The following is a 13899-nucleotide window of genomic DNA, read 5'->3' as shown; positions in this document are numbered from 1 at the left end:
CATATTAACCCATTGATGTGGTAATGGAGCAGACAGTGGAGCTATTTGTATTTAAATGATCAACAAACAGCTTCATTTTTCTAGTCAATTAAAAAAAGTTAAACTTTAGAATTGACTATAATGTGTTTCTGTAGACTTAACTGAAAGTGTACTGCAGTTGTGTGTCTTCAAGGATTTATTGGTTTAAGTGTTTGGGGGATGGAGAGTGTTCAAAACTTTCCTCTTCTAAGTACTGTTTTCTGTTCTTTCTCACTTAATGAACTAATTTTCATTCTCCAGTGCCATTCTAACAGACTTAAGGCACTGCTTGACAGTGTTCCCTATGCATGATGTAAGACAAGTCAAATGCTCTTTATACTTATTTGGGGAAAGGGTGGGTTATTCAGAAGCTTGGAAGATTTATGGGTTCAGCTTCTACTGAAAGTTAGTAGAAGTCTAGTGCTGTTGTCTCCTTACAGCCTTTCTTTATTCCTGACTTCATCCATTTTCTGGACCAAGACCATTGAAACGTTGGTTTACATTGCAGGTTATAAAATAAATGAAGCCAGACTTGAGTTTAGATTTGTGTTTATTCTTGTTTTGGCCTTTTCCTAAGTTACACAATACACAACAGTGCCCAGAATTTGATGTGGTTTCAGTTAGCAGTATTTCTAGAGCAGGTTGATAAAGCCTGATGAGCTAAACCCAGCCCTTTCCTGTGAAAGGGGATTGGAGAGATGCGGTTTTCCAAAACTGCATTGGGGTGGTAGAAGAGCGGTGGAATCAGTTATGAACAATTATGTGGACTTAAGAAACAGAATAGGAGAAAGCAGAGCTATGTGTTTGCTGTCTCACATGGAAAGCATCTGTGGGAGACAACTGAATGGGGCTGCATAGAAAAACGTATTTGCAAGTCACTGTTGAAAGTTGACAGCAAAAGGGGATCAAGGGTACATTTACCTGTGGAATGGCAACATAGAAAATGGAACAAGCAAAGAGGAGTGAAGGGAAAACAGGAGAAAGTAGTACTGAAGGTTCAGTCTGCTGTGTAGGAGGATAATAAAATCCAGTTCAGTAATAAAAGAAAGACCTAACATTGCCAGTGTGGTTTTTGACATAGGACCAGTAACATCAAATTTTGGTAAGTTAAACGTTTACCGGAACTGGAGAAGGGCAGGATTAATTTTGCTAAAAGAATAAAATAATTTGAAACAATATTTGTTTGGATCAAGTGATTACTAGATTGTTCTAAACTAATCTTCTACTTATCTCTTTCTTTGGTGTCCTTTTAAGTAAAATGTCTCTCCAAAAAGAAATATAGAGAATATTTAATTAAAAGCTACTGTGTTTTCCCCAGAATTAATAGCTTATTTAAGTGGGGAAATATTAAGGTGTATTGATCCAAGTTTGTGTGTTACTGTAACTTAAGGATATAAAATACCAAGGAAAGAGGAGTTTAATTTAAATGTGGCCTTATTGGTACTTTATGAAAAATATTTCTTGAATCTAGTTTATAATTGTATTTAAGGAGACAGAATTTAGTTACTGAATACATTAATACTTATACACAGTAGTGCCTGTATTACAGATATACACGCACACACAGAGTAGCGTTTAAACTTTGTCAATGTTATACTTTTACTGTGGCTTTTCTGTTCTTCTCCCCTGTGATCCCAGTTTATATTAAAATATATAAAGCTTTGTGGAACTCGTATGTTTTAGAGTTTATCAAAGTTGTTAGAAGAGAGAGTGGAGTAACAATCTAGGACACATTATAGAGCAAAACCAATTCTTTTCTATGTTCACCTGCTTTATCATTTGAAATTTGGGCTTAAGGTAGAGTTTTGTATTACATTAGATGAAAACCTGTATTATACATAGTATTTGTTTAAATTATTCATGGATTAAGTTTATTCTTTAAAAATTAACTAGAATCTGTTTAAGCAGCTGATTCCATTCACTCATTCCAGGCAAAACGACAAGTGTTAAGTCAGTCCAGGGATCTGCATACCCTGTTTCGATAGTGCTGCTATCTGATGTGTTTTGATGGATCAGACAATGCTGGTGAACAATGTTGTGTGTATTTAACATAAGTGTTTCAGTTAAGAGAAAGTGTTCTTGAATTTCCAGTGTTGAGAAAACTGTATATTAAATTATAGCTAACAAGTTTTAAAGTATCTCAAATCACTTTTGGTTTTGGTAGTAAAGTATTAATGTTTAATTTTGCTTTTGAGCTAGATCTGTTATATTAGAGTAAGACTTTTTATTTATACATCTAGGTATACATATTAATATTTGGTGATATTGCCTTAATTTAACAGCACTACATTAACCACACTACTCCAACACTGTCCAAGAGTAAGGAGAGAGAAGTGGACAAGAAAGATTTGGACAAGTCAAGGGAAAGATCCAGAGAGAGAGAGAAGAAAGATGACAAGGACAGGAAAGATCGAAAAAGGGTTGGTGACATTTTTATGAACTAGTTTAGAAAGTTGGTATATACTTGGGAAGCTTTCTGTTCAAAGTCCTTGCAGTAATAATTGGCTGTACAGTCTAGCCAAGCAAAAGTGATCCATATCAGGGGTGTTTCTCTTTTGTCCTTTTGCTTTTTCTAAGGTCAGTTTACAGTAATGTATTCAAATGCTTTTCCCTTCAAAACTGATCTCAAGAAACACACAGGATGTTTAGACAAGATGTAATAACTCAAATACATTTGAATACTCAAAAATCAGTTCTCCAAAATAGCATTATAAGCAAGCGCTACTTCGGGAGTATGTTTTAATCTGTTAACATCTGCATAATTGTATTTGGTGCCAGGATCATTCAAACAGTGACCGGGAGGTACCACAGGATTCAACTAAAAGACGCAAAGAGGAAAACGGAACAAGTACGTATTTAACATTTTGTGTATGTATTAGGCTTTTACTTGCTGTGAATTACAGCTGAGTCTTGTGTTTTTAGCTGGTTCTTCAAAACATAGTAAAAGTGAAAGTCCATCAGATTCCCCTCGCTTAAATGAAAAGGAGAAGGAGAAGAACAAATCAAAATCTTCAGGAAAAGAGAAAGGTGATTCAATTAAAGCAGAAAAGATGGAGAAGAGCTCCTCTGGTAGCAAAAAGGTAAAATAAGTATTCTCATTTTGTTGCTTTGATGCTGACATTGACAGAGCAAACTGATTCTTTTCTTCCTGTATTTTATTGCTGGTTTATGGCCTAAACTGAAAAAAGTACACTGTGAATGTGTAAGATGCTGCTTCTGGAAATTCTGGTATCTTGTGGCTCTAAATATTTCAGCACTCACTCCTGGTAGAATAAATGGGAGAAATGGTTCATTTTGGCAGCAGCGAAGAAAGTTCAGAATTTACACTTCAGGGTTTAAATAATCTAGAATATTGCAGACTTGCTTGGTGAGCAAATATGTGAAAGCAGAGTTAACTGACACATAAACTAGTCTGCTTATATTCAGATTCATGTGCATGTGTCAGCACAGCGTTCTTTTGTGGAAGCAGAAGTCATTTCTGTTTGTAGTTATTTGTAATACACCAAGCAGTAGTTCCCAGTTTTAACTCATTAGTGATAGTGGTTATCATACAACTGCAAGACAAAGTTAGAATAATCTCAGAAATCATAGAAGCTGATTACTGTCATTCTAACTGATAACTTTTTTAGCTGTGGCCAGTTATAACTTTAAATATTCATAATCCTTCTTATCAGACTGTACCTTGTATACTATAATAAATGATTTCCCGTGTATGAATTTTTCAAAGGAATCAAGACATGATAAAGAAAAAACAGAAAAGAAAGAAAAACGAGACAGTACTGGAGGAAAGGAAGAAAAGAAACAATATCCTTTTACACATTAACATTTCAGAACAATACAGAAAATGAGCTTCCTTTTATTATATGTAGGGAAATACATTTTTCCTTAACGCTGAATCTACTCATAAATCTTCAGACAAGCACAGATAATGAAGATTGTTCCAGTCAAGGTAAAAATTTTTATGGTTTGCTCTGACTTGGTGTCCCTCATGGGTCCTTTTGACTGGTAAAAAAATATACAAACAAAACAGCCTGTGTGTAAAAGGGCTGAAATCACCCAGGGTGGGTTTTAGGGTGGTTTTGTTGTTTGGGGGGGATTTTCTGGAGGTAGTTGTGGTTTTGTTTGCTTGGGGAGGGCAGGTTTTTGTGGTGGTTTTTTATTCTATCCCAGGGAAAAAAAAACCTTCCCCATCATCAGCATAGAGATTGTATAGATGCTCACCTCTTTGGCAAATGTGGTCGTGATAGCCGTCAGTCTTGCTAACCTGTTAAGAATATCTTGCCCTAATATGTTAGGAACTCAAGTTTTGTATTCTCTTTTTAATTTAAGGAAAGCACTAGCTTTTAGACCAAATTGCTATATAGTGTAGTAAACCAGTTCATTATCTCTGATTCATCTCTTATCTGATAGATTTAAGGAGGAAGAAGCCAAAGGAAAACTTTCACATAGAGGCATTGACTATTTGCAGAAAGAAAAGAGAAACTTCAGAGTATTTTGAGTAGCCCATATTTGGGCTAGAGTTTTTTAGAAAAATAAATTGTTCATTGAAGCTGACTGTTCTGATTTTTTTTTTTTCTTAAGAACTATGCAAAGATGAGGTAACTTACGTTTAGTTTTAGGGGTATGAGGGTGGGGATTTTTCTCCTGTTTGCAGCTAGCCATTTTGAGACTTGGAACATCTCATTTTCAGTTATTTGGGCAGGAAAAGAAAGTGTCCCAGTGAACTTAAAATAAGTTCACCTGACCTCCCCAGCTCGAGGCACACGCTGCTACCAATCTTTCTACATAAAGCAGTGGACGCTTTTTACATTTTAAGAAGTGTCTATATGTTGGGTAAACATGAAAATAACTGATAGTGCTTACCAAATAGCAAACAATATGGCTTCTTTCTGAACGTTCACAAATTGTCCAAGTGTTTATCATTCTTGTTTGTTCTCTATTTAGAATTGATGAATTGTTTGTTAAAAATTTGTGTGTAGGTTCTGTGAGAGCTCAAAGGAAGCACGAGCAGAAATGAAGTAGAAACAGTTTTTTATTCACTTACACATTTTCATGGTTTGAGATTATTTGCTTTCATAGAGTAATATATGAACAAAACAAGGCATGCAGAGTTTTTCTTTTTATCAGGCAAACTGACCCTGTTAGGGGGAAGGCAACATTTTTAAATCAGTAAATCATTCTTTGTTGTGGATTTTGAAGAAGAATTGATGAGCCTCCAAATTTGTCTTGTTTTCGCAACTGTCTTGGCTGGTCTGTAAAGTGATGCTACCTTTCATAGGTATGATTTGTTGTGAACCCCACTTGAAGATATTGGGGGAGGGCGAAAGTCTTATTACTGAGAGAATGGTCAAAAATTTAACAGTTTGCCCAGGGAGGTGGTGGAGCTGCTATCCTTAGGGTATTCAAAACCTAAGTTGGTAATCCACAGTCCTGAGCAACCTGCTCCAGTTAATTCTGCTTTTTGAGCAAGGTGTTGGAGTGGACAGTCTTCAGAGGTCCCTTCCAACCTCACTGGTTTTGAAATTCAGTTATATGTCTGCTGTCATGTTTGAGAATACTTCAGGTGATACTGTATGGCAAAGCTTACAGGAGAGATTTATTGGCTGTGGGCTCCTAATTAACATTGCTCCTTGTCGTGGCTGTACTTGCTTTAGACGTGTCAGAGAGAGACCATGATGCAGTCCCCGGTTCTTCTGTTTGCCTCTAACTAAAACAGCAGAGACTGAGTCTGAAAGGTGTAAAGGCTTTGCTGGTGGGAACTTCTCTCCAAGAAGCCTAAGCATTATAGGATGGCTTATACAATACTTACAGAGGTGTGTTTTGATGGAGGTCCAACAAAACAAACTAAGAAACCAAAATTTGAGTTCTGAACTCTTCCTGATCATCTGGAAATGTCTTCTGAAAAAATTCTCCACACATGGATTGTGGCCTCAAAGAGGAAAGGGAGGGAGAGTATTGGAAAAAGGGTCTGAAGAGGTTATTGTTGTCTGAACACTGTGGATGGATCCCCAGGTTTTTCCCCCATTTAAATGTTGCTTTGGGGGAGAAAAAGAAACAGTTTTGGTAGATGAAGTTCACAACTTCAGGACTTCCATCTTTCTTTCATAATGTGAAGTTTTATCTTGACTAGCAATTCAGCATAAATTGAGGATTGTAACAACTTAAAGCCCAGCTGTGTTGTTATAACTATATCATGACCTAAGCAACGTGGGTGTAGGTAAATGTCAGTTGCACAGTAAAATTCATATCCAGCTATGTAGTAGGCTAAGATGGGTCATATGGCCTAGAATAGTGACAACACCCCTAGAATAGTGACAGCACCCCATCATTCGCATAGTAAAAGATGAAGAAATGCTCTTTGTAGCAACATGGTTGTTGTTGTTGTGCTGTGCTCCAGTTTGTTTTATAACATTATTCCTAGTGTATTTCTTGCTTAATTTAGAGATAGTAATATTCTGAGGGGTTTGTACTTCTGGAAGAGTTTTTACCTCCACAAGTGACTACTTGAGTTTTATTTATATCTTTAAATTAGTGTTTCCCTCCTTCATTAATACAGTTCTTGCTGTGGACTGAATTGGTTATGGAATGAATGACTGATAAAACTAGTTTTATTTCCCCACCCCCGCTCATTCTTTGAATTGTGAATGGAATAAAACGCTAAGTTGTGAGATCAGTATTCATTTGAACAACATCTAATTCTAATTATGTGTGCTGTTGTTGCAGGTGAGATTGAAATGGGAAGATACCCAGCTGTGACCAGAAATGTATTTTCCAGAGTATAGATTGCACAGAAATTTGTGAATGAAGAGGACCCATCTGCATCTCCTTAAATTATTCAGTTCTCTGCTTTATTTCCCCATGCTGAGGATTTAATTGTTGAGTTGTACATTACTGTATTTTTAACTTGTTGCTTAGTTTCTTACACATTTATTTTCAGTACCTGGCTGAAAGTGTTACCTATTCCATATTTTAGCACAATGTGCTGCAAACAAACAGTTGCCATAGTGCAAATGAGGTTTCATGTGTACAGAGTTCCACTTTAGGTTGTCAAAAATACTGCCTGAGTTTAGTAATTCTTTCGATCTGAAATGCGTTCTTTTAGATGTTTGAAAACCGCAAATAAACAGTTATTGAACCTTTTTGGATTTACCTCATTTAAACTCAGTTTTTATTTATTACTTGGCCTGTTTTTAATATGACTAAAAAAAAAAAGTCAAGTGGGAGCACTGTTTTCATGCAATGCGTAGGGATTATTTGTATATTGTGTACAACGTTGACTTGTTTAAAGAAAAAAAGAATGAAGCCTGTCCCTTCCATCCTGACCTCAACCTGTGCTCAGTTGTCCCTTGCCACACCTTTTGTTTGTCATGTTTTTAGATCGATTGGAAATGCTCTCTTCAAACCAGAAGTAAATTAAGTTTCAATTACAGCTACAGGAGCTTTGTATTGCCGAACTTTAGTCTGAAAAGTTTCACAATGACATTTTTAAGAAAAAAAAGGAAAAAAAAAAGAATTTTTTTATCTGCTGAATTCTACCAGTGTAACCTTTTTTCTAAATAAACAATAGTTTTCTCAATGGGTCGTAAATCGTTCTGTGTGTGGTCGCTTTATTGCTCTGTGTATTGTTACAAACATTTGATACTATTTGGGATGCTGGGAGGGTGTTTTCTGTCTTATGAGCCCTCTGTACTTGCTTACTGATCAGACACAAAGAGTTAATTGCATAGTGTGGTGCTAGCTGTAAAATGACCTTGTGTTCCTTCTCCAGTGATTGCAGGAAGCTCAGTGTTCCTGCATTCCCACATTCAGTCAAGTTTATGCCTTTCTCTTGAAGCATTTGTCCCTCCTCCAAGACTCATTAAAGTATCTGGCACTTTTTTCCCACCATTTCCTGATTTAGTCTAATTGGACTGACCCCAGAGTGTCTTGAAAATGTCTTATTTTGACCAGTTTAATTTAATGCCTGACAACAAATGGACTCTGCTTGGCTTCTGACATGGCACAGTAGGTCACTTTGGTGAAGCTGCCATCTCAGATGTTCACCTAGGTAAGAAACCTTGAGGTCTTTGAAGGGGTCATGTTCCTGCCCCCCACCAAAGTTGTGGATTTCCTTCAGTAAAAATGATCACTGGCTTGTTCTAACTAGAAAATGTGAGTTGTGAAGGAATCCGGGGTTGTGTTCTTTGGAGAATGGAGATTCAGTGTCCTGTCTTGAGTCTCCATTTGCTGTTTAGTGATTAAGAAGGAATAAGTGGAAGCTGAGCTTTTTTGGCCTGGGTACAGCAGCTGAAATACCCAATGAGAATATATATTCACCAAGGAGCAGGAGCTGCTGTTACAGCTAGTTTCTTATCTTTTGGAGGTGCTGCATCCCTTGTGCTCTTCAGCCAGTTTTTGCTCCAGGGGCTGCAGGACTGACTGAAACTTTGAATGCATTTGCTCCTCTGCCCAGAGTTCTGCGAGACAGACAGACTAGCTCTCTGAAGACCCCAGCTAAGTCCTTTGTACCTGCAGTCAGCATGTGTGGTAGAAGGAGAAGTGGTGACCTGGAAGGGGAGAGAAAACTTTTACATATCAAAACTGAAATATTAGCAGAACTGTAAAACCTTGGTCTTCACGTAGCTTCAGATCATGAGTGGAAGTAGTGAGAGCTGTCATAGCTGCTGTCTGAAGGCTGGAGTGAAGTTTTCCTCTGGTTTTTAACAGCAAATACAAGGCTCTGATCATAGTACCTTTAATTTGAATAATTACTCTAAAAGATTAAGTGCAAATTAAGGATGAGTTTCTTGGAGGAGGTGTGGAATCTAAGTTTGAATGATTTAAGTGCTGGGAAGTGGTGATCTTGATAACAGATTTCTCATAGGTGTAACATCTCTCAGGACTGTAATGTAATCAAATCCCTGTAATACTGGAATTATTACATATAGAGCATGTTCTCAATTTTTACAGTCTCTGACAGGAAAGGATGATCATGTTTTTCAAGGTTACACTTTCAGATTGACAAGCAGAAAATTCATTCTGCCTGTTGGACTGCTGTGGTTTGTGTTAACTACCACCAGTGTGCCATGCTGGTCCCTCATGCCTTAATTCTGCTTACCTCCATTAGCACCATGCTTGTAGCAGCAGTGATGCCTATAAATGCTTTCTGTTGGCTGCGTTCTCCAGAAAGATGTTTATTGATTCTTAGTAATAGATACAAATCAACTTAAGTTTAGATGGTGTAATCAGTCCTTATTGAACAGGCTTGGGAAATGGGGTTTGCTCACAGGGAAGGGTATAAAATACAACTCTTAGTCAGAGCAAACTGATTTTTAATGATTGCTGGGAGAAACATGCTTAATAGATTTAAATGTTCAATATTCTGTTTGTGATCTTCTAAAATAAAAGCACATAAGGAGATAAGGATGACATTAAAAACTTAAATCCTATTTCAAATGGTAAGTTAATTGCTGTGTGCTGGTTTGCTTTATGCAGTGTCACACCTGTATGGCTTTTCCCTGTGCTGCTTGTTCCCTTGTCCAAAAAAATCTTGTATGAGGCACTTGAGTTTCTGAAGGTCATTTCTTTGTCAAGGAATTCTCTTTGGTGACAGGCAGGACTGTATGTCGATCACCAGCAGATCACTGAGGCAGGCAGTGTGGGTTTGGCTCAAGAGTCAGTGTTTCTGTGGAGCTTGATTGGTATTTATTTAGGATTTTCTTGTAATGACTATTTTAAAATAGTAAAATGAGTAAGGTACACTGTACTAAACTGATACAGTGTTCAACAGGACTGAGGCAAATACTCTTCATGGATTAGTTATTTTAGCTGGTGGTCAAGACAGCTGCTGGTTCATAAAACATGTGACAAACTGGGGAAAATTTTATGCTGATCACCTCTTAAATAATCCCAATATAGCAATTTTTTCTCCTTTGAGAATTTTGTTGTCCACACCTGAAGCAATGAGCCTGGGTGTGTTGTGAGATGACAGGGATCTGAGCTATCACTGTGCCTGGGTGCGTGATACTGTTGGCCCTGAAGTAGATGATGGGACTGATAGGAGGTGGAGTAGGTGCCTGCTTAAAGTCACTGCCTTGCAAGGAGTTGTAACTTGATGGATTTTTGACTGCAGATCATGATCTTGGCCTGCAGGTTCACAAAGTAAATTAATTTATTCTATTCTCAGCAGTGTTTAGCAATAGATTTTTTGCACTGATTCAATAGCAACAAAAGCAAACTTTTTTTAGTTGATGATGGAATATTTGCTGATTAAAATGCTAAAACCCAAACCTGTTCACATCAAGTATTAGTACTATTAAATAGACACTAGTCTTTTACATATTGTGAGGTTTAGGTGGCTTTTTAGGTTTTGTGTGTTGTTTTTTTTTTCTTGGGGGGGGGGGAGGATTGTTGGTTGTTGTTGGCTTGGTTTGGGGTTGGGTGATTTGTTTAGTATCTGTTTTGTTAAATACAATCCAGAGAAAATGAACTTGAACCAGAAATTGAGCATCCCTCGTGCTCTGTGAATGCTGGTTTGTGTTTTCTGTAACCTGGGGGTTGGGGCGGGGGGGGCTGTCATCCTGGTGGCTATATTTTAACATACTGAATGTTAAGGAATTGCAGTGCTTATAGACTTGATAGGTAAAACTCTTCTGATTAGCTTTGTCCTTGTTAATTAGAGGTTATTTCTGAATAAATCGGAGAAGATTACAAATGCTTGTGCTGCAGTGCAAGAAAGACACAGACAAATTGGGAAGGGAATCAGGTAAGAGTTACCCAGCTAATTAGAGGCGGGAAGAGTTACTGAAACAGAGTAACCAAGCTAAATGCTCAGGCACTTTTAATTAACTCATTAGTTCAGTCTAAAATGAAATGCTTCCATCAAAGTCATCCTGGTCCTTGTGGTTTACTGGAGTGCGATGAGACGAGGCTTTGGCTGGGTGACCGTGTGGGTGTATGAGACTTCGAGTGGAAACAGGGGGGGGTCAGTGAGTCCCAGAGGGCTGGGGAAAGCACGGGAAGAAGGGGTCTGTGTTTCCAGAGCTGGTGGGGTTGCATCCACTGGCTCAACCCCATCGGCTAAAGTTGAGAGGGTTATGAAGAACAGGCAGAGCTGGATGGGTGAGCAGGAGGGCAGCCCAGGCAGTGCACCCTATGCCGTGCAATCTGAATGAATCCCTGTTCGATGTGATATTCTAATTGTTCTGTGTAATCTGCAGCATCTGTGATAGGTCACAACTTCACCTATTCTGTAATAAGCTATTTTGCCTGAATATGGCAAACTTCCCTTGTTTAAAGGGCAGGGGAATATTAAATAAATACCATTTATATTTATTTGCCTCAGATCAAACTGTGGCTCTTACATTAATTTTGTAGGGTTTTGGTAATTAGCCTGCTCAGGCCATATTTGGAATCCAAATCCAATATTTGTTGAAAAGCTCCGAATGATATTAAAGTCTGCTCCCCGAGCACAGAGCAAACACCTCTCCCTCGCAGAAAAGGCCAGCCCTGCCCCGAAGGCTGTCACGGCAGCACGGGTATGAAGAGCCTGGTCAAAGGGACATGGATGTGCAAAGCCACGGTGCTGTTGGAGGTGGCTGGGCTGGGACCCCCTTCCCTCGTGATGGCGGGGGGGGACGCGGGTTGCCTGGGCAGAGCCTCAGGTACCCGCTGGGCCGGCGGGAGCTGCGGCTGGGCAGGGTGCGGCGAGCGGCGCTCCTCGGCCGCTGTATGTCAGTGTTGCTCCGAGCAGCGGCGGCGGGCTGAGGCCCCAGCCTTGCACTGGGGTTTCTCTGCTTCCAGTACTCAGACGGCATCAAAACGTCTCATGGCGCCTGCCCTCCCGCACAGACCGCAGCTCTGCTTCTATACTCTTTAATCGGTTTCCTGTGTTCAATCAGACATTTCCTTACTCATTACAGCATCTCAGGCATCTCCCATGCGCTTATTAATTGGTCAGTTGTGTTATTTATAAAGCACCTGTCAGTACCAGCATCACGGCTGTGGTTTGTGCTTGTATTTTTATAGGCTTTAGGTGTTTCACCCTGCTTTGCCATCAAGGTGCTTGGTGGATGCTGTTAAACCTTTACAGGTTTTGTCCCTGCGCAGCCCTGTGATGTCTGTGCAGGTCCCCACTGTTGTAGGGCAGCTCTGTAAGCACCCGCTGTGCTTCGCAGCCCTTCCTCAGAGCCAGCTCTCTTTGGCTTTATCTTGTTTTCTGCCTAAAACTAGAATAAAGTAAGGAAGACCCGAAACTGTAATAAAATAGGCGATGGCAGAATCCCCTGTAACCATCTGCTGGGCCAGCCCAGGTGCCGCTGCCCATCCTGGTTTCAAACCTCTGCTGCTACAGCTTGGCTCCGAGTTAACCTTTAGGTGTCAGTTCTGCCTGCTTGTGTGGGGATGTCAACAGCCTCTTCGTCAGCTGGAAATGAAGCACCGCTGGAAATCCTCTGCTCTTCCTCAGCTCTGTTCTGCAGTGCCCTGTGCTCCGTCACTTCTCAGGCGCCTTCCCTGCCCCTCCTGCTCTGCTGATTACAAGCTGCTGTGGAATGGGATCTTGTCCTCTCACTCTTCTGTTAGATGTCCTGTCATCCTGAAACGCCACAGCTATCATCAGTAATTCGGGGCTAACACTTCAGTGTTAGAAACTGCAATAAATAAATGTTTGGTGTGTGCACAGAGGAGTCATCAGCCTGCCCTCCGTGTCAGCACCACCACCCAGCACATCAGTCTCTCCCAGTGTCCAGCAAAAACAGTGATGCAGGTGCTTCCAGTGGGCTTTATCAACCACTCTAGAGAGCAGATGGGATGGAAAGCCTGGTAGCTGGGAAGGGGCAGAGGTTTTGCTGTTATGCTGGCCATAAGGTGTCTGTGGCAGCTCCTTTGCTCAGACTCCTCTCTGGGTACTGGTGTAGTGTTTGGCTGCTCTTTCATCTCATGTGGTGGCTGCTGCTGATGCCTGTGCCCACAGGTAGGGATGCTGGAAAGCACATCTGTTGATGCTGTTGCAGAGAGGCTGCTGTGTTAAAAAACATCTCAGTAACTCTTCTACTGATGGGTGATGAAATCATAGAATCCTGGAGTGGTTTGGGAACAGAACAGGGAGACCTCCCACTAGATCAGGTTGCTCAAATCCCATCCAGCCTGGCCTTGAACACTGCTAGGGATGGGGTGTGAAGACAAAGAAGCCTGAGGACAGAGGCAGAGCACACAGGAGGGGGGGTCCCACAGTAGTGGTGGGGCTCCTGACCCCCTTTGGTGCTAGCCCATGGCACAAGTCTAGCCTGGGCTTTCCTTGCAGCCCCAGTGCTGAGGGGCACTGAGCCCAGCTCCACAGGGTGTCAGGATGCGCGCGCTGCTGCTGCTGTGGGCACTGTCCTCCCTGATCCCAATTTTAGATGTACTATATTCTGAGTTAATATTACTTTGAAATTTGTAATATCCATGGAAAAATTATCTCTGCACTTAAATTCTCCAGCTTAATTGAATAGAGCTATCATTATCCAGAGCTTGTTTATGTATTGCTGCCTGCAAAATAGTCAATTTTCCAGACTGAGATGTTGAATATGAGCACCAAAGACATTTTGTAATTTAATTTTAATAACCATGACATATTATTATTTTAATAACCATAAATAATAATTATTAAAAAACAATGGCTCAGTGCTTTGTACAAAACCTTGGAAGGAAAACTATGCCATAATGTACAGTGGGGGTTGCGTTACAGCTTATTATTTTGGCGTCAGATGTGTTCATTACTGTGAGGCAGAGCTGCTATGGGTTTGGGATTTTTAGGTGTGAACTTGACCACTGTTGGTGTCCTTTTGCTCCCACTGATGGCTCTGGAAACTGGATGAATTACTCTGAATATTTCCTTATGTTATTTCCCAAATAACAAAG

The 13899-nt window shown here is 40.0% G+C and overlaps 1 protein-coding gene across 1 annotated transcript in view; it reads left to right on the top strand.

Annotated features, from left to right (window-relative positions):
- THOC2 (THO complex subunit 2) overlaps positions 1 to 7594 on the top strand; it is a 50243-nt gene extending 42649 nt beyond the window's left edge. Inside the window, exons 34-39 of the mRNA XM_057425218.1 lie at positions 2301 to 2438; positions 2797 to 2866; positions 2941 to 3098; positions 3746 to 3822; positions 3920 to 3967; positions 6742 to 7594. Coding sequence (XP_057281201.1) covers positions 2301 to 2438; positions 2797 to 2866; positions 2941 to 3098; positions 3746 to 3822; positions 3920 to 3947 — 471 coding nt within the window. The 3' untranslated portion in view covers positions 3948 to 3967; positions 6742 to 7594. The remainder of the gene's footprint in view (positions 1 to 2300; positions 2439 to 2796; positions 2867 to 2940; positions 3099 to 3745; positions 3823 to 3919; positions 3968 to 6741) is intronic.
- Positions 7595 to 13899: the final 6305 nt, after the last annotated feature.

The sequence above is a fragment of the Pezoporus wallicus genome, unplaced genomic scaffold (genome assembly GCF_028554395.1).
Source record: "Pezoporus wallicus isolate ANWC-B61680 ecotype Strahan unplaced genomic scaffold, APGP_CSIRO_Pwel_v1 scaffold_6445, whole genome shotgun sequence".
Lineage (NCBI taxonomy): Eukaryota > Metazoa > Chordata > Aves > Psittaciformes > Psittacidae > Pezoporus > Pezoporus wallicus.
The sequence above is the reverse complement of the archived record's forward strand: the minus strand, read 5'-3'. Positions and strand labels throughout refer to the sequence as shown.